The sequence below is a fragment of the Aulostomus chinensis genome, chromosome 22 (assembly GCF_037954235.1).
Source record: "Aulostomus chinensis isolate RoL2024-O1b breed Wild chromosome 22, RoL_Achi_v1.0, whole genome shotgun sequence".
NCBI classification, from domain to species: Eukaryota; Metazoa; Chordata; class Actinopteri; order Syngnathiformes; family Aulostomidae; genus Aulostomus; species Aulostomus chinensis.
Window position 1 is genome coordinate 5,207,501 of NC_141341.1, and position 20,775 is coordinate 5,228,275.

Below are 20,775 nucleotides of genomic sequence, written 5' to 3' on the forward strand. Positions count from 1 at the left end.
CTGTTACGCGCAACTACAGCAGTGATGATGAACCCATGCGTCCACTTCTGAGACCGCTGGTGGCACCAGTGTCTGCTGTCCTATAAGTGAAACCGTGTTAAATATAGGACGGTGAAATATCAATCAAACTGGAAAGAATTAGATGAGCCACGGTAGTCTTATATGTAGAAATTTGATTCCAAGATGTTTACAGTTTCAATGTCAAAAATAGATATATAGAATAATAGAAAATATCTAAAACTACTTTAAAGTCTCCCTTTTTAACAACCAGTAGACTAGATATTTATTGCATATATCTGTAATTTACAGATACAAATGTCCTGGATAATTGTGCAAAACGATTGTGTCTCAATGGGCTTTTAAATCGTGACAAATATCCTACAACACAAATGTTTGTTTTTTTTCCCACGATACAGCTCTGCCTGCAGTAGCCTTCATTCACCCGTGACAGAGGGAAATCTATTCTAGCATTATTCCCTTTTATTGTCAGTCCATCTGAATTAAAACAAACATTTGATTGAACTCAGCGTTTTCTTGGGGTTTCGGTTACATGAAACTGTAGTTCCAGATAATAACAAGCGCAACATGGTCATGTTTTATTAATTTAATTCAACAAATTCATGTAGGATACGTGGGAGAGCTAGACTCTGAAAGGTTTCGCGGTGAGCTAAACTAACTCGGGCTCCCACAATGCATTGCCCCCGTCGTCACAATCTCGCGACACAACGCGAGTGGCAGCCATCGGCGCAACTAACGCTAGCGTTAGCACGTTTTCACACTTTTATTACATTTACCCCACAACTATGACGTGTGAGTAAATGGTCATTTATCATCTCTACATTGACCGTATTTTCACGTTGTTCAAATACAAATACAGTTCAGGTGTTTTTTTTCTTGAGGAATCTTTAACGCGACTCCACGCTGGATATCCGTTTCTTTTTTTCGTATTTAAGGAGTCGAACTCAGAAAAATGAAGACTTTTACTCAACAAATGTCAGCCAACTTTCTGTTAGAAGCCTCGCTGCTGTTCAAAGACAGATGCCCGGAGCAGTCACGGTTCCTCCTGTAAGAATAACTCTTATTATAACACACAAAAAGCTACACGAATGTCACATTCGTAGCCGGGGCTAGGCTGCTAGCTTCCTACCGTAGCAGTAGTAGCAGGTAGACGCTAGGTGGAAGAGCTCGACCAGGTTTGAAGGGAGCACCAATATGCGTCAAACTCTTTTTTTCTAGACTGGTACATGTAGCAGGTGTGAGTTGAGTGGAGACAGTAAGAGGAAAAAGTTACCTAACCATTGGGGTTATTTTAATGATATTCTACCACGCTCTTTGCATGTCGTTTGTGGCAGAATATGATGTTGTACAAGCACAACATGGGACCACAGCAAAAACCAAACAAAAAAACAGCATACTAACATTTCTAAGCTTAGCAACATGACACAGTATCATAATTAATTTATTGACAACGAAACATTAACATTTTGTTCCGACTGCAGGGTTTATGATGCCAGTGATGTAAACAAAGTGGCTGTGCCATCAGAAATGATGATTAAGAGAAATTGTTATCCAGTTGAATGACAGACCTGATGAGTGCTTGTTGACAGGAAATGTGGGTGGCGGCCTCTTCAGTGTTGTTGTACCTCAGAACGCCATAAATAACTGAGAATTGCCAGTCACCATTTAAGCGTTGCTTATTTTTGCTACTGCATGTTTCACTCTATGTTCTCTCCTTCACTTAGTTTATATGTTTAGAGTCACAAGCCCACGCATATGTATAAAGATAGTGGTGCTGCACAATTAATCTCAGTACCAGCCTTTGCAGCTACATATCTATATCAACAAACACACAAAGCGCAATTTTAATGTTAATCAGTACTGCACACATGTAACAGTCGGTGGATAATAAGATCATATCTAATTACAAGGAAATAATGAACTCATTATCTTGATAACTTCTTCAGTTGTCTTGACGTCATAACTAAAAGGGGACATCTGTCTCGTTATCATGGTATAACGAACATTTTTTTCAAGAGAATTATGTTGTTATGGGTTATTCTCTCTTTACAGTGATGTAAGGTTTGTTACTTTGTTATAGCAATGTACATTAACAGGTTATCACAAAATAATAGCATTTGAAAAAGTCTTACAAATACAGCCTGTATCCTTATATTTCTTTTTGTATTTTTTTTAATGATTGTTCAAGTTTGCATCTTTGCGTTGACACTCATTTCAGAATTATAAGGAATTTGTGTGCACTTTTCAAAGTAGACTCATGCAACCAGCTGAACCATTTGTTTATTATATTGCAGTATTTTACACAGTTGATCTTAATATGACTTTATCACCACATCGTGCAGTGCTCGGGATAAAAGTTATGCATGAGAGTGGAGGCTCTTGTGGCTCAGTTTGATTTGGGGTCCAGCCATGTCCCTGCATCTTAATTTCACTCCCACCTGAGCCAAGAAATTTGCGGGTTCAACCATAAATGGAAAGAAAAACAGAGGTTTAATAGTGAAACCCCAGTCAAGGTCATTTCATGGATGAGTTTGAGCTCACTGTTTCTTTAATACATTGATCTACTTCCCAGATTCTCTGGCTATGATGATGAACTGCGGTTACAGAGAACTTTTTGACCACAGTTAACTGTGACCAGCTGACCTGAAGGCAAGACAGGAATCTCAATGTTTGGTATGAAAACACCAAAGATCTTGCTGCCAAAATGTACACTGAGCCTGAGGAGCTAATGTACTAGAGAATTTTGATCTTCAGCCAGAGTGATAATATGTAGAGGAATTCAAAGAGGTTTTGGACACACCTGATCAGGGAGGAAATGAAAACAACTTTAGTCAGCTTCCACTTCTCTAGCTGTCATGCGTGGTGAGTGTGTGTGGTTTTTTTTTAGTGCTAATGAACCACAACTGTCTCAGTGTTACTCTTCAGTTACAGTTTTTGACCATGCGTCACTGGTGTGTTTGGTTTGTCTGAATCATGGCTCACACACAAACACGACTCTGCACATTTGTCCGAGATCACATTACTGCTTTCTGTTGATGATGATTATGACCGTTTCAATCATGGTTGCAGTTTATTTTATTATACTTATTAGTACTGTTGTTAGTGTCGCACTTGGCTTCAGTGTGAAATTATCATTGAGGAGTTAAGTTCAAGTCTTTCAAGAGTGTGTGTGTGTGTGTGGGGGGGGGGGTTGTAAAAGATTGTTATGAACTTGGCAGGTTGTTTTATGTGTTTTATGTCCTTGAGTATGAATTGACTTCACTTTAAAAAGGTACACGTTGCTAAACAAGTGAAGCGGTTTTCCAGTAAGGTCATAATCAGAGTTTTGTGTCTAGTAACTGGAGCCTGACAGAGTGTTCACTGATTCCCAAAATATGCAGGATGACTGCACATTACGTGAAGGATGTTAATTACTGATCTTCCCAGAGGGCAGCAGATTGTGTAGTTAATACTGATATCAGTCATTTTCCAATCAGCCTTGAATAACAAGTGATTTGGTTTTTCAAATTGCTGGATCGGATTAATGATATTGATTAAATAGTGTGGTAAATTGCCCATTATTTTCAAAATACTTGTTTAACACACAAAAAAAAAGTAGCATTTAACAGTACTGACAAACATGTGGCTGTGCTATTAAGAAATCCTGTTTTACTAAAATATAAGAAAATAGAAACAGAAATGATACAAAAAAATGTTTGTAGCATTTGTGCTGTACTGGTTGAAATAGGAATGTTGTGTGTGTGTGTGTGTGTGTGTGTGTGTGTGTGTGTGTGTGTGTGTGTGTGTGTGTGTGTGTGTGTGTGGTTAAACTGTGTAATTGCATAGGCTGATGTTGCAACTGTTGTTATGATTCGATTAACCCTGCAGCAATAATCACACATCTCACACTTCACAGTTTAATGATGTTCAATATATATCAATACACACAGATCAGCCAAAACCCTAGCACCACTGACAGTTTTGTATTTAGTATAATCAACAATCCTGCAATAGTTAAGGTATAAATAATAAGTTTTGCCGTCAGTTCTTTCACCAATTAATTTGAGAATGTGGGCTTGTTTTGAAGGAAGTGAAGCTGCATTTTATGAGAGCCATAGCAAGACATTTCCCTCATCAGAGAATTAAGATTATGGAAGTAGCAAAGCTTTCACAGAGCAAGACACTAATAAATTAATCAACTAATCATTTCAACTGTAAAGACAAGCCGAGTGGTGCATTTATCCACTTCAACCCAGCTATTCATCCGTCTAATACCTCAGAACTGATCGTCACTCCCTGGGATTTCTGTTGATAGCGGCCACTAATGATTCCTTGCAACTGCCAAACTCATTTTAAAACCTCATCTCCTCTCCAACTGTTTTCTATCTGGCCTCACTCAGCTGGAGTCAAGCGAAGTGTCCACCCATAGAACTGAGGCTCAGACTAGGAGGCACCCGCTGACCTCTTGCTCTGTTACATCCAGCTGATGGATGGGATGCTGCCTATCTGTCTTGTAGACAGATTGCGGTGTACTCAGACCACACCACTGTGTCCAAATATCTTATGTTGATATTAGATAGCAGTGCTTTCACCTCACTTTAACATTAAAATTTTCACAAGGCCTCTCCTTTCCTGCACTTTGCCTCAGCCAGTGCTTCTCTCTCTAATTAGATGATTCCATTAAACATTAAAGCTCGCTCCCCCTTTGCTTCTCCCAGTGTTTCTCTTGATAGCATCTTCTCTTCATCAGCCTGCATGTGTAGAGGCCTATATCTTCAGTTTTCATCGCCACAACTAAGTGTGCACTTAAAAGGAGATGCATGACAAGTATGTTAATAAGATTAGTGCTGAGGAAGAAGTCTGTGCGGTTTACGGTTTCTGAGGGCTGGCTCATCAGAGGAGCAGCGGGAAGGGAGACTTTGGGAAAACACAATTCCTCAACAGGCTGGCTTCTCTGCATTTGAGTCATCACTGGTCTGTTCATAGTTATTTTAAAGGATTCCTGTCAAGAGACTTGTGTTCTCGTACTGTAAAGGAATAGAGGGAGGCAGTTTCATGTTCTGTCGGTCGTAGCTTAGATGATCATTGATTATCAGTCGTTAAGGAAATGTGAAAGTTAAAGGCTTGCTTGACATCTCACAGACGTGTTCAAGGTCTTTGAGTTATTACTCGTGTCCTCTGCAGAGTGACAATCCACAATACTGCCGTCATATGGCTACTTTTCATTTCCAGTATTTTCTAATGGGGCTTCTAAATAAACCGCCAGCTTAATCCTTTGACCGATTATTAAATTTGGGGGCGGGGGTCAAGGGACAGTGAGTCAGATTGCGGGATGAATGATGGTAAATATGTTGCAAATATGTCTCAGCCCTGGCATGTGTTAAGCCACAGTCTACGTCATCCAGCAGTATAATGCACCGCCTCACATATGGGATGGTTGGAATAGCAGAGTTGAGGGCATCAACAAAGGGCTGCCGCCGGACGCCACAGTGGGTCAGTGTCAGATTAAAGCTGACCCCCACACTCTTCCCCCAGCAGCCGCACGTGCTGTCGCAGCACAGACAAAATACCCTTCATTGATTTAAGCCTGCGGCTAATTTTAGTGGGAATGTCAGTGGCTTAGTTGAAATTGCTAGCATTCTACAAAGGGAGCCCTGTAAAGGGGGGGGGGGGGGGGGGTGAGGCCACTGAAAGAGTGTGAGGAAGCCGGTCTGTATCGTTCAGGGTTAGACCCATTGGTCTGACAGCCGGTCACCTTAACTCCTTAAATGGTGCTTCCCTCCTGGAAAGGGCTTATTTACATGAGTGCTTCTTCAGAACAGTGGGATGTATCAGACTTGTCTTATTATTGGCTTTGGTCTCAGGCCCGACCTGTACAGGATTTTTGTGGCTGATGCCGGTACCAAAATTAGAGAATATGTCATTCTAAATATGGTTATTGAATATTTTGTAGTTCAACAATAATCTTTATCATCCAAAACAATAGATACCAACGATCTGAAGAGTGTCATCAACATATAATAACTAGAGCCTGACAGATAAGAGTATTTTGGAGCTGATGCTGGTATCAATAAGAGGGTGTTGAAAAAATACTCTAAACTCAATATGTAAGTTAATATTCTTTGATATCTTGAATGTTAATGAAAAAAAAATAAATGAAAACATTTGCAACAAAGAGCTGTTTTGGAGGCCGGATATTTTATCTTTTAAAGTCATCTTTATTTATCTTTATTTATACAATATTTATCTATATTTTCAATATGTGGAGTGAAATTATGGAACAGACTAGCGGAGGAGCTCAGACAATGTCCATCCATGAGCATATTCAAACAGCGGTACAAACAGATGGTATTTACAAGGTACAGGGAAGAAGAGGGGTATGACAAACACTAAGGGTTTCATATCTGTTGTTTGGTTTGTTTTGTTTTGTTTGATTTTTCTGTTGTGTTTTTGTTTTTGCATTTTATTTATCTATTTTGACACAAGCAGTTATGGGGTTGTTTGTTTGTTTGTTTGTTTGTTTGTGATGCATATTTGTTTGCATATTTAAAAAACGGGAAAAAATAAATAAAGAAGAGAGACAACTGGAGAAATGGGAAAAAGCAGAGAGGGAAGAGAGAAGAACAAAAAATCAGGATACACAGGAAGTATGATAACCTATAGTACAAGGTACTAAGTGGAGAAGGGGTGGGGATTTATAAGCTAAAGCTTCATCCTACTCCTTTTCAAACATACAAAGGTTTTAATCAATTAGTGCTTCAAGTGTAATGTATTGTTCACATGTTTGAAATAAAGTATTCATTCATTCATTGTCCAAAATGACATCATTTGAAATAATAAACCTCACTGGTTCTAAAAGTTATGTTTGTTTTCATGTCAGGCAGCATATGCCAATGCCAGTATACTGACGATATGGCAATATTGATCTATACTCTATGGCTTATATTGATTTATTGGTCAGTCCACTCTGCTTTTTTTTCCCTTTTATTGCATTGCTGCAGTTTTAACGCAGGTTTTGTGATGGAATTTGAGAAAATTGACTTTTTATGAAATACTTATTAATGCTGATAACTTGTCACCAGTAAATAAAAAATTCTCTGTACAAAAGTCGTTGAAAGTGTTGAAATGTCATCATGTGGTTGTAATTGTACTAAGAGATCTTAAAACGTTATCCTGCTCTTGGGTTTTTTTTTGTTTGTTTTATTTACTCTTGTTTAGTTTGAGATTTGGTCTGAAAGTGTCTGATCTTGTCTCTTCTCTTCCTTCCCCCTAGCGAGCAGCATTTGAAATCTAATGGTGAGTTAAGATGTGAAGAAATCCATTTATGATTTTTGTCATATTTCATTGATGTGTGTTTTAATCAGCGGTGCCCTTGAGAGTTCTAACCACCCAACAGAATGCAGTAGTAAGTAGGACGTTGTCACCGGCTTGTCAAGGTTGATAAATCTCACTAAAGCCACAGCCAAACACTGGTGAGTCAGCCAGCTGTCTTTAGCAGACTGCTCACTGGGCTCCCGCACACACACACACACACACACACACACACACACACACACACTCATGCCAGCCCGATCCACATCAATTGTCAGTGGTGTACTTTTAGTGGCACTCCTCTTGATTTTCTCCTAATAAAAGGAGTGGTTGCTCAGAGAGTACAACTGATGATATGACATAACCTTGTGATGTCCCGCTGATGTTAAACACGATGGTACAAAGTGTTTTTTTGGGCAAGTCAAACATAAAAACAGCTTTTTTCCCCTACAAATACAGAAAGTTGAGATATAGTGTATTCCCAACATTTGACTACTGAATGGCACCAACATACGCCTCATTGTCCCCAAACACTCATGGTTATCGGGGTAGTAGTGCAATAAATATTCATGCCTGTAATGTACACCACAGCGTTTGCTGTTTTTGACAGTCTGTCTCCCTCTTCCTCTCAGCAATAATGAAGCAGAAGTCCAACACAGTGCGTCACAGCACCTCGGTGTGTCTGTACTGCTTTCAGTGGCAGCAGCCTGACAATCACCGGGTTCGACTAAAGCCTAAGCAGCGTCCATCTGCATGGGTGCAGAGGGTCCTACGCAGGAAATCAAGGGGTAAACGACTCAGCCTGGCACAGACTAATTTGCTGAACCGCTTCCAGAAGTCCTGCTCAGTGCTGGTGAGACAGACACAAGCTGACACCCTGTTATTCTAGACTGAAACTACAACGTTAGAATATGACCGAATATGAATATGTATGTGATGAACGTATCAAATATGTTAACCAATGCATATAAAATGGTTATTGAACAATCCAGTGCATATGCCGTGGTTATTTGAAAAAGCAACTTCAGAGATTACCAAACTCCCAAATTCTATTTTATATTCTATATATAATATTCAATATCTTTTTATTGGTAACTCTTAGGCTGATTTTTCTTTTTAATAGATATTTGATTGTGATTGGTTTCATATGTGGAGGTAATGTGTTCCAGAGTAGGGAGGCTCTACTGCTGCCACCCGGCTCAGGGAGGGGACAAGGGAAGCAACATAACCAGTTGTAATCGGTATCGATAAAACTGTTTATTATTAAAGTTTGAAAAATAGGTTGTGCAACGTTATAAGCTTAGGCCCCAAATAAGGAAAAGGGCTGGTGGGTGCTCCTCAAATCAAAGACAATAAAACCCAAAGAGAGTCCTCATAAGGAGAACTTACCACTACTTAACAATCGGAAGGTTGAACTAAAAAGGAAGCAAAATCCTCACTGACTGAAACGCTGGTGGAAAAACGGAATCACGTTAGAGTCAGCACCCCTCTGTCCTGGTGTGTCTAGACATATACCGCAACCCTACGTGAAATGATAGCAGCTGTCAGTTATTGAAGCTACTCCTAGCCCAACCCTACTGAGTACAACCACACAGCTCCCAGGCGTGCTCCACACCAGCCGCCACGTTGAATGGCTTTGCTAGGCTTTACAAGTGTGGGCGAATGGTGACTGGTGGAGCTGGTCGATGCTGCACCGCTCACAGCAGTGCCGAAAGGAACCACACCTTCATCGCTGGCATCCCATCAGGGACCAGGAGGGAAACGGTGGGGCAGGCGCTGGCCGTAACATCTATAAATAATCATCTGAGGTGTCAAAGTTGATTTTGTTTTGGCTTTTGAAGTTCAAAGTTGTGTCAAATCTGTTTTTGCAGTTCTGTAATATACACAAGTCCGATTTTCTGTTCACGGTATCGGACTTTCGGCTGTTTGTCTCGCCTGTGTAACTCCAGTCCAGCATAGTTCTGTCTTGTGTTGTAGATTGCGGGGCCCTAAACTCATGACTGTGCCTCTCTCGTCTTACTCATTTGTCAACAGTGTGTTTGCATGATAGAGATTGTTGACACATGTTGATCACGCCACTTCCCGGTAAACCAGTATTCCCCCAATCATGTCCTCTGGGGTATTTTTACCCTCTGTTTTCATGGCTGCTCATCTGTCATGGACTAGATGTTCAAGCCACGTATGTGAGATGACACACACCTGCGCTTGAGAGGAGGGTGATAGCGAGGTGATACCCTTACAATGCAGAGTGGTGTAGCAGTGAGATAAGAGGAGGAATGTAGACAGCCTCCCTTTCTCTGTCACTCTGTCTCCATGCTGATGTCCACATGGACGCAGAGGCTCAGCACGTCCCCAGCAGAGATTAGCATCCACTTGTCTCCTCTTTAAGGGGTCTTAAATACAACAGAGTCTGGAGCAGTAACATTTAATTGTTTTGTTAAGCAAGTTGTCACATTAAGGAGGTATTTTCTGCTGTTGATTGTTTGACTCAATAAACAACCCTGTCCACAGACTTGAGATCTACCCGGGCATTTGTCACAGTGCAGCCTTACAGCCATGGAGCTTTAATTTGGTTTGTTTGTGTAGCTGTCTATTTATGGCTTTAGTACGTATGCTAGAGTTGAGTGTTATGGTTGTGCACACAATATTCTTCTATGCTTACTGTCAGTCATGTGACATCCGTGTGAGGAATTGGAGGAGTAAACAGAGCAATAATCAAAGCCTGTGTTTGCATGAAATTCATGATCACATTTGAAGATTTGCAGACTCATCTTCATGTTTGTGTTCCCTGTCCTCATGTTTAGGATCATTGTGGTGTGGATGAGAGCTGATGTGTACAGAAGAGTATTAGGGCCAGGAAAAGGCAAAAAAAATAAACAAGGACGGCGCACGTGTGTGTGTGTATTTTAAATGCTGAGATTAGCTGATCTCAGCTCTTCCAGACGATGTCCGTGATGCCAGCAAACACACCGTGATGCGTATCAGAAGTGGCCTAGAAATGGATCAGATCAACATTGTGGTTTTCACCAAAAAAAAAAAAAAAAAAAAAAATAGCCTGAAATCTTTCATTCATGATCAGACTGTAGGCTGCCAAACGATGCAGGGAATAACATCCACAAATCACTTTAAAAAAGGACAAAGAAGAGACCACTCTAACTACGTTGCCTGCTCACCTGTGGTAGGAGCATGCTCTTTTGCAGTTTTTCAAGAGCAAAATATGACATCCACACAGTACGCATCCTGCAGAGATACTGAGAAATGCATAATCGTCTCTTTTGTTTGTCGTCCGCATGGATAAAAACAGAAGACAGACAGACACGTGAACACTAGAAACGTGTTTACACGCTGGTGGTGCAAAGTAGCTGGACCCCTGAGTGTAAATCCCCTTCGTTTGTCACTGTAAGGCTCCCCCCTCACTGTGGATGCCAGCACATGATGTACTTTCCTTTGCTCTGAACTAGTTTCTTAGGAAGTGTCAAGTATCAGTCAGGTATGTTTATGCATACTGGCAAGATGATCCAGCTGTGTGTATGGAAATAAATTGATTTGTAGTTCCGTAAGAGCAGCAGAACCCTAAATGGAGAGCAGGATGGTGCATTCTCCTCTCCAGCCTGAGTTTACACTTCCCCACAGAGATGTTTGTTACAAGAAAACAGGACTATTTTGTTCCAGGAACTCTGCTTGTAAATGTTGAGCGGTTACTTTACACCTAAATGAAGCAAATAATAAGTGGTTCTACCTGCTGTTTACCAGAAGAAAGACTGTCAAAGACGTTCTGCGCTGTTGCCTCCAAAAACAACACTTGTTTTCTAAATAAACGATGAGCCATGAAAACCGTGACAGAACATAAGTGGTCAAAAATTGTTTCCTTTTTCCCCAGAAGACCAGTGTCTCCATGACAAGAGTCAAACCTCCCTTTATAATTTGTCACCACTTCCCCCTGACCTCATTGACCACTCGTCATTTTCGCTCGCACTTCTCCACCCCCAGTTATTGTGTTTTACCACGACTCGTCTATCTGGCTGGCCTCCCTCCCCCTGCCGGCTCGGCCTCATCTTTCTCCTGTCATTCTCACCCATCTCCTCACAACATCCCTTTGACATATTTATTTTTACTAGCGTAATAGTGCTGGAGACTTTAGGAGATGACAGAAGACAGAGATATCTGGCTGTTGCAGGGAGGAGGAGGGGGGTAAGAAAAGCTCCCCTGGGGCTCTTGACACCTCGGTGGTGGGCAGGGAGTGATGGGATGACAGGAGGGGGATGTGTTGTGGAAGAGAGGCCAGGAGGGAATGCGTGACAACAAAAGTAGTGGCGGCCTTGAGCTTTTAGACACAAAGAGAGGACGGGAAAACACTCACTCTCACCTCTCGTGCGTCTTTTCAGCATGTCAACATAAACATACATAGCTTCAAAGAAGTCATGGCTGGTCATTGCCAGCTGCTTAAAGGGCTTTCCACACACACAGGCACACAGAAACATGCTGTGTAACATTCTCAGAAGTCACGCATTTGTCATGTGTTTTTCTCCAACAACAAGAGCCAAACGCAGTGTCGCGCCCTGCTGTCATCGTGTTTTTAGCCCAGTGCACGAGCCGTGTAAGGAACGTCACACACAAGTGCAAGCTACAACTGCAGACTTAATGTCTTTTCCGCACCCCTATTAAAGCCATCTCTGGAACTTGGCGGTTCTGGTGGGGGCGAGGTTTGCAAGCCGACACTGTTGGAGCCTCAATCACCAGCGTTAATAGCGAATCTTTGCTGTAACTGAACCTGTAAACAAGATCACACGTGAATAGAATTCCTCTCATTTCTGTTTCAAGCCCCATGTGCCTGCAGATACCTGATAGAAGGACAGTGGAGGAGCTTCAGTTTCAGATCTTAAATTTTGTTATGCCTTCGTGGTGGTTGGGGACTGGAGGCTTTTGTGACACAACTGCTTTGCAGCAATTTTCGTTTTGATTCAAGTTTAAACATTTGACTTCACATTTTGAAATTCCATAAATGCAAAGCAGGTTTATAATCTACAACCAAACTGTGTTGCATGCGCCATAATAGATGTATTTTCTAATTTGCCACGGTATTTGAATATGTTCATATGTTTATTTTGGATAACCTTATCAGATTACTGACTCACATTACCCAAAGCATCATGAATGCCTAATAACTCATTCCTCCAGTTGTCTGGCTAATCTCCAACAACAGAGGCCTACAGCAGGGAAAACCTGTGATATATTTTGAAAAGGCAGTGTGTACCAGCGCTGCATTCACATTCAGACAGAGTCTTACTCCGTTTAGCTCCTTGACTTATTTATTTGCGTGTTCTTGATTTTTGAGTGTGTACAACAAGCTGCTCAAACAAATTGCCTGGAGTGGGATTAATAAAGTTGTCTGAATCTGAATGAATCAGTGTGTGTTTACCTGGCGGTCTTCCTCCAGGCAGTGTGACTAAGTGGCTGACTGCACCGTTGCCATGCAAGGCCACCATTAGAGGCAAGTTTACACCGCTTGCCTCGTATTGATCTTCCAACTGCTCTTCTGCTGGCTTTCAGCTTTATTGGGTTGTATTGATGTTGGCTCAAATGACTTTCACACATATTGGGCACAGATGCTTTCAAATGCACGCACACACAGACATCCTGAAAACTCTGTCCCATAATCAAAAGTCTACATTTATCAGCACCTAATTCTGTCGCCCTGTTGCTCTACTCTCTTTTCTTCCCTCTTGGGTGGTATCGTACTTCCAAGGTCAAACAAATCAACCCAGGTTGAGCTCTGGCTGCAGAGAGTGAAAGACAGGAAGGGAGCAGGTGCTATTAATAGCCAGAAGGGTCCATCTGCAGAATTGATTAGCGTGGGCCTGTGTGTGTATATGTGTGTGTGTGTGTGTGTGTGTGTGCGTGTGCGTGTGTGTGTGTGTGTGTCGTTTCACCATTTTTCATTCAGTCAAGTTATCAGAGTCATATATGTCTAATCTCCAGACGTGTGTGTTGCATGGTGGCAGAGGTGGATGTTGCTTGGGGGAAAAGTAAATATGGAGTTGTGATATGAAATAGCCTGCTCGGTCAAATCATCAGGAACTAGTAGTTCTGTGGTGTTAGCATTCTTGTTTGGAAGAGAACCCTCAGTGTGCTCTTCCCGATGTGGAACCCTTTGTTTTTCCATTGCAGAGGTTAAGTAACCGAACTGAGACTACATCCCGGGGTGGTGTGTGTTCGGTTCACTTCACGCTTTGGAGTGTCCACATATGTGAACAATATGTTGGCTTGCAGGCCCGAGTTTACTTTGAGAAGTGTGAAAACTTGAAAATTTTAGTTTTTAATGTCTTTTCACACACACAAAAAGAAAATAGCAAAAGCTACTGCAGAAACAAAAACCCACCGGCTTGTTTATGTCTGTTGACCAGTCATAACGGACGTGGGCGGTGCGAATCCCAGAATGCAGCGATAGTGCCGCTGCAAAATACAGTGGGGTGAAAAAATTATGTGGCAGCCACCGATTCTGCAAGTTGTCCCACTTACAGATGAGGTCTGTAATGTTCATCATAGGTACACTTCAACTGTGAGAGACAGAATGTTAAAAAAAAAAAAAAAAATCCAGGAAATCCCATTGTATGACTTTCAAAGAATTTATTTGTATAATGGTGCAGAAAATAAGTATTTGATCAATAGCAAAGGTTCCCCTCAATACTTTGTGATGTAACCCTGGTTGGCAATGACAGAGGTCAAACGTTCCCTGCAGGTCTTCACCAGGTCTGCACTCTGTAGCTGGTAGTTTGGCCCATTCTTCCATGCAGATCTTCTCAAGAGCTGGGATGTTTTGGGGCTGTCGCTGGGCAACACGGATTTTCAACTCCCTCCTGATTTCCTGGGTTGTTGTTTTTTTTGTTTTGTTTTTTTTTTTTTTACATTCTGTCTCTAACAGTTGAAGTGTACCTATGATGAACATTACAGACCTCTCTCATCTTTTAAAGTGGGGCGACTTGCAGGATCGGTGGCTGCCACATACCTTTTTGCCCCACTGTAACGAGGGGTCAACCAATGTTCTAATTTGAGAAAGTTGTTGATGTTCTCATTCACATAAAACTTTCGAAGTACTGACCTAGTTGTAACCCAACAAAAGCCTCATTTTATGACCCAAATCTCCATTAAAACCTGCAATTTTCTATGTGTTTTGCCACCAGCTAGCTGGCTTCGACTCACTCAGTACAAATAAATATCTAAAAGAAATAAGTTCTTGCTTTTTAAATAAAACTGATAATATTTCATAATAATAACTAGCCTGGAAGCCTTTTCTTTTTCCTAAAATTTATTTATTTTCACACACAGGAACGAGGCTCCAGACTGCAACATTTTTATTCTTTTTCCTCCAGTTTATATTTTCCTCTGAAGTTTCTCCCTCTGACCTTCTGGCGAACCTTCAGTTTCAGCAGATGTTAATCTAAATACCTGGTCCGCCGGTGTGTGTATGGAGGTAGTTGTTTCTGCTTGTCTCGCCCTAAAGCTCTTAACATGTCGCCTTTGCTGTATGCTTGATTAGCTACCGAGTAGCATTATGTACTGCCAGGATCAACAGCCAAAGCTGAGGACCTCAAATCTCTTCGGTGTGGCGGACTCACGTGTTTCCTCCGCCGTGCATACACTTAATGTCAAAGGATTAGCGAAAATTCAATAGTTACACGTGATGGATAGCGTTTCATTACAGGTTGTCAGGATCACCACCGTCTGACATCTTCATATTTTTGAACTCTAATAATGGCCTCTCCTCCGTCAACTGATTCTCTCTCACACACACACACACACACACACACACGCACAGCTTAGTCATCACTGGGTAGAGATTTCTGTTCTTAGAGCCTGTCAGAGTAGCGCCCAGCACAGGCCTGCTGATGATAGTGGGACCACTAGTGGTAACCAGAGGACAAGAGGATCAACAGCGTGAGGTCATTAGAGCTGTAAATATCCGTCTGCAGCCAGCCGTCTGTCTGTGTTTGATCCACTCCACTTGAGGCCTCACACACTTGTTTTTCTAAGGGTTTTTCTCGTTAGTAATCATTTCCTAGCCATCAGAGTTAAAAACAAACGAAGTCCTGTATGTAGCCGGTGTTATAGTAGCGGTTATAACGGCGGGGAAAAAAAACCATTTTTGTTTGCGTATTGAAAGCCAGTATCCTGTTTGTATTTGAGGAGATGAAACTTAAATGATCTGCTGGAGGAAATTTGGTAATAAAGTGATGGAAAGACAAACAAAGCAAATACAGGTTGTAAAATATTAGAGTGCTTTTCCCACTTCTTAAAAACATTTGGAAACAGAAACAATGCGCATTTGTTTTTGTGTGCTCATGGACACTACCTGGACTAGAACCCTCAACCCTCTTGAGTACCACAAGTATTTTTCTTTCCATGTCTGTTTAACTTCTAAGTAGTGTGAGTAGATCATCCCCGGCCACATCTTTGTCATACTAATGCTTGGCGAGGAGAATAAAGAAAAGTGTTCTCCGATAATAATGTTAAATAGCCGCTGCAGCAAACACTCTGTTCACGCTTTATCATCGTCGTCGTCGGTGCTGCTTGTCTCTTCATTCAGCGATTGTAATCATAATAGGTCTGAGCTTTGCAGAGCTTTAAAATGTGCCAGTTTTTCCGAGATAATGTGTTGGATGAGGAGGCTTTTGTTGTTGAGTGTTTTCTTTCACATGCTGTCTAATTATCCCTATGAGGAATATTGAGATAATAACTATAGAAACAGTAAACCAGATCCCAACTATTGGCCTTCCCCCAGAGATGATGGATTTAGTGCTGTTGCCGCTAGCAACGATAACGCCGCCAAGATGTGTGTAACCTCTCCTTATTTGGTGGGCGCGCTAGGGTGACCGTGCGGGCTACCGATACAGCACAATTAGACAAGAATCAGCCTTCCATGCCATCCATCACTGTCTGCAAATGCTTTATCATGACTGAACATTGAAGCCATTTAAGATATGTTTTTAAAAAAAGTGTCTGTAGTAAGCATCAAGCAGGAAAAGGGGACTTGCATGCACAGGTGAGAGTCTTTGATTGTTTTCAACACCTGAGATAAGCAGATGTTGACACTATGAAAACACTAGAAGACGGATCATTGCTGCAACCCTGCCCTCACATTTAATTTAGAAGTGATGGGTTTTGTTGCACTTATATGATCTCTGTAACTACACCAGATCCATAGCTGACTGTAGTTTACATGTCGGTGCTCTGAATATTTTCATTGATCATTCTGGTTTGCAAAGTATTTTCTTACTGATTTCATTGTAGGTTTTGTTGTATTGGTTTTAATCATGCGGCTGTGTCTCATTTGCTTTGAAGGCACCACAAACAAAGCAGCATGCAAGTGCTGGAGGTCCCGCCCCAATGGACCCCTTTGCCAGTACATTGCTCTGTCCTCTTTTCTTTTAAGCCACACCCCTATGCAAAGATGGGAGGGTCCATCTCTTGGCATGGCCTGTATAAAGCTGGACAAGCAGTCTCGTGTAGTAAACACTTTAAACACACGCTCACAGAGAGTAGAACTCCTAGTGCGACGAAACCCAACTCTGCACTCACTCCAGCACACACCTGTCAGAATCTGAAATGGCTACCTTCGTGTCGGTGAGTTTTCAATCTCGTCAGCTTTCGAGGCTGTCAACAGCTGGGCTCGTATTTGCTGACCTCTGCGACGGTGGTCGGCTCTGACCGGTTTTGCCCCCTTGTGCAACTCTGGATGAGTTGTGACTGCATTTGGAGTAGGAAGGAATGCTAAAGATGCCTTAAACTGCACAAAAATGTTTTCTGTAGTTTCAAGCTTGTTAGATCAGCTAACTAAAGTGACTCCCCGTAGTTTATCATGTACTTTGAGATTATGGGATCAAGTCTCCAAATTGTTATCTTGATGGTGTCCTAGTTGTGAAGGGTGAGCAGTGATTAAATCCGAGCATCTGCCGAATGCTGTAAATGAGCCAGAGGTAGTTAGTGCAGTAGTTAATGTTCCTTAACCCATCGGGGATACAACACAAATGCATCCGTTTGTTGGGACAGTGGATTTTAAATTCTAATTGATAGTGATTTCATAACAACCTCTGTGACAGACATGTTGTAGTTTGTTTTGAACATGTTGAGATGCATGTTGATCAGCAGGTGGCTTGTTGCAGGGTGTCATCCGTGCCCTGTGCACGAGTAGCTGTGCGCTTTGCTCTGTCTGGTCTCCTAATTCTTAGTTTGTGTGCTATGAGTAATCTGTTGCGTGTTGTTTATCATGGGGCAAAGTAAAGTTTTGTTTGCTGGTTCAAAGACTCTGACTCAAATAGCTTCCATACCCTGAATAGGTGGAACTGCATGGCAACAGCCCCTCCCTGTCCCATCATAGGCTAAAGTCGATGTTTCTACAGCTGCACACCGGCCACGTCCCCATGCTTCAATCTGGCTTCAGCACTTTGGGTCACAATTTGATGGCAGCTCTGATAAAATAGCAGTATTCAAAGATTTAGCTGACTGAGGAATTTATGAGTAGCTTCTGATATTTCTGATATGATACCAAGACTGAGTTCTCCTTTTCAATGTTTTTTATCAACCAAATAATAAACCATTCACTCGGGATGCATGATAGCGTATTTGTTGCCCACATTCAATATGCCAACGTTTTTACAACTGATTTGTCCGGCAGCTGATATTCATCAATGTTGATAACTGTACAACAAGTTGATAGGATATTTCCTTTTTGTACAACACATGTAAACATTGTGAATTTGAAAAATAATGTTTTTCTTTTCAAAAAAGTACATGAATTGTTTCCTCGTCATAAACAACAGATGATGAGGAAAACTGGTTTCAACATCAGCCACCAGAGTCACAACAATGGATTTAAAACGAAGATCAATATCTGCTGTGCACATATTATCGTGCATCCCTTCCAATCCTGGTATATTTGACACAAACTTCACAAGTATTAGTATTTCCAACATTGTTAACCATTTGGAAAAATGACTTTCTATTACATTGCTCAATCGATCATGTCCAGACATTGAGAGGTGGGATTATCTCGGAATGTTTGTGACCGGCCGGTGGGAAGAGTCATGACTGCTTCCTGGACGTTGTCCACTGTGGTACTCAGCTGTGATATATGTGACTGACGTCTCTGGGGGTTTGGGGCTGCTCTGCGTCACGGTGGTTACATGAGCGCTTCTCGTTTACAGCTCTTGTGCGGCACAACCGTGGTGAGTGGCTCTCTCCATGTCCCTGAAGTCAGTCTGTCAGTGCAATTGATGTCCAGATTAAGTCACAACAAACTCCCATCTGTCCCAGAGAAAGAAAAACAGTTGTGATAATTGTGAGTTCCATGAGAAATAACAAGAATGACAAAAAACTTCACCCTCTGGGCTTAGATTCACATTAGATACACAAGTAGTTTCAGGGAACTTTAGAAAACCTGCACGTTTTTCTGCAAGTATCCACGAGGGGATACCTTGAATGCCTTCACCTCAAACTCTGATTATGTATGAGAGGAATATAGATGCAGACTATTCAATATTCATGAACCTGGTCCTTTTCTTCTCCTCATCCCAGATGGCTACCTGCCACACCTGCAATAAGACATCCAGACATAAAGGAATGAACAGGGAGTTTCTAGCGGCCTTCGGTAAGACACACAGCACACCGGGGAGTGCTGGCAGACACAAGACCCCACAGTCAAACAACAGATCCAACATGGCTACCCCCAAGACTCCTGGCAAAGACAAGACACCCGTGCATACACCCAGGTGAGTTCCTGAAGCTTGATACGAGATGTAAACTTCTCAGATTATCAACTATGCAGTATTTGAAAATCTGCTCCTTGCTTCCTCCTGCTCCCTGCAGGTCATCTACCTCCTCCGGCACTCCGGGATCATCTGGCTCCAAACCTGCCTCCAAAGCTAAAAACTGGGTGGGGCGTCTCAGTAAGATCCTAATGCGAGAGGACCACCAGAGCAGCAAGAAGGGGGGGTTGAAAGACTTCCTGTCCTCACTTTGAGTGCAACATCTCTCCCAAATGCAGCTTCCTTGAAATCTTCTGCTTCAGAAACAAGGGCTTCTGACTCTTCTTGTAACCTGTTTGCACCAAAGGCAAAAAGGGAACTTTAGTTCTGAGCCAATGGGGGGAAGGTTACTGTGTACCCACCAGCACAACTATTGCTGGGCAGTTTGGAATGGCACTCCTGGAATGTAACAACTGGGAGCGCTGGGGTGTTGTTTCCCAATATTAATCAGGGTTACTGCATCATCCACTGAGCTGTCAGAGGATGTGCGTCTTTTTGTCTAATCCAGGACATCTAATCTCCTAAACTGGAGATGTTAATCTACAATGACTGTTTGAGGAATTATAAAATATTTATTAAACCACTGAAACCAAAGGAAACCCAGCTTGTTGAGGCATTTGTTGCTTGACAAGCTGGTTAACATGCCAATTTTATCCTCCAAATTTAAGTTTATTGACAGTTTTTTGTACTCATTAAATCTGTAAGATAAATATCTTTGAGGCATCTATGCTGCTGTATGTTAAAATAATGTACCAAGATCTCTTTGCTTACTTTATTTGGATTTTCTTTTTTTTTCTTTGTGAAGCCACCGGCTAAAAATGAGAGAACCACATTTATGTTCTTACACAGATGTTCTGTGTCTGGGTCGCAACACCAAAACCAAACAAGTTTATGCGTGTTAAGTGCAAACTTGATGGCTGCTTTCCATTTAGATGTGGCAAACGCTAAATTGTGACCTTTTAAAAAAAATGTTACCAAAATATTTTCAACCCAAACTATGCTACAGCACATCAGTGATGATCTACCACGGCGATGTCTTTACTCATCGATCTGTAGCAAAAGAATATTGGGATCAAAATATGAGCGAAACGTTATCATGATTGAAAAATGGAGGCATCATAGTGAATGATGGGATGTTTCTTTAAAAATGATGTTCACAACCGAGATGTTGCAATTATCAAGTATAACAAAAACTACAACGTGTACTTCAAGCATTTCTCGTGTGGGTAAGTTAATTTCTTGTACAGTACTGAAAAATCCACACCATAGCTACTGTCCACTCGTGGTGCAGACAAAGAAGTGATCTGTTCCGTCCTCAATGAAGATTTGTCCAACTGTCTGAATGGGACTCATCAATTGTTTACACTGAAAGGGCACATCTGTCCGGAAACTGCAGAAATACTTACTTTTCTTACATTGTCAAGACTTTACTTTTTCTTTGTGACTTTTTTTTTTTTTTTTTGCTGTATGTTTTTGAAAAGTTGATCCTCTTATCTTTTTTTAATTATTATTATTATTATTATTATTATTATGAAGAGCAGGAATCGATCGTATCTACTGCATTTTGTACTGCCAGATTCTGATTTTTCTTTCTCCTGTCAGCTCCTTAATGTATCATTTGTGTTAAAATCCTGAAGTACCTCAGATTTGTATTCTGTAATTCTCA

At 41.5% G+C, this 20,775-nt stretch overlaps 1 protein-coding gene across 7 annotated transcripts in view; it reads left to right on the plus strand.

Moving 5' to 3' along the window:
- Positions 1 to 20,744, plus strand: part of rmp24 (ribonuclease MRP subunit p24) — a 45,584-nt gene extending 24,840 nt beyond the window's left edge. For 4 of the 7 annotated variants that reach the window (XM_086192505.1, XM_086192503.1, XM_086192504.1 and 1 more), the window contains 4 exons: positions 7,271 to 7,293; positions 7,941 to 8,161; positions 18,880 to 19,073; positions 19,171 to 20,744. In XM_086192505.1, the coding sequence (XP_086048631.1) occupies positions 7,946 to 8,161; positions 18,880 to 19,073; positions 19,171 to 19,324 (564 nt within the window). In that variant the 5' untranslated portion in view covers positions 7,271 to 7,293; positions 7,941 to 7,945 and the 3' untranslated portion in view covers positions 19,325 to 20,744. Of the gene's footprint in view, positions 1 to 706; positions 811 to 953; positions 1,066 to 6,029; positions 6,105 to 7,270; positions 7,294 to 7,940; positions 8,162 to 18,879; positions 19,074 to 19,170 lie in introns of those variants that run through there. The other 3 variants (XM_086192501.1, XM_086192506.1, XM_086192508.1) reach the window with 3 other exon arrangements.
- Positions 20,745 to 20,775: the final 31 nt, after the last annotated feature.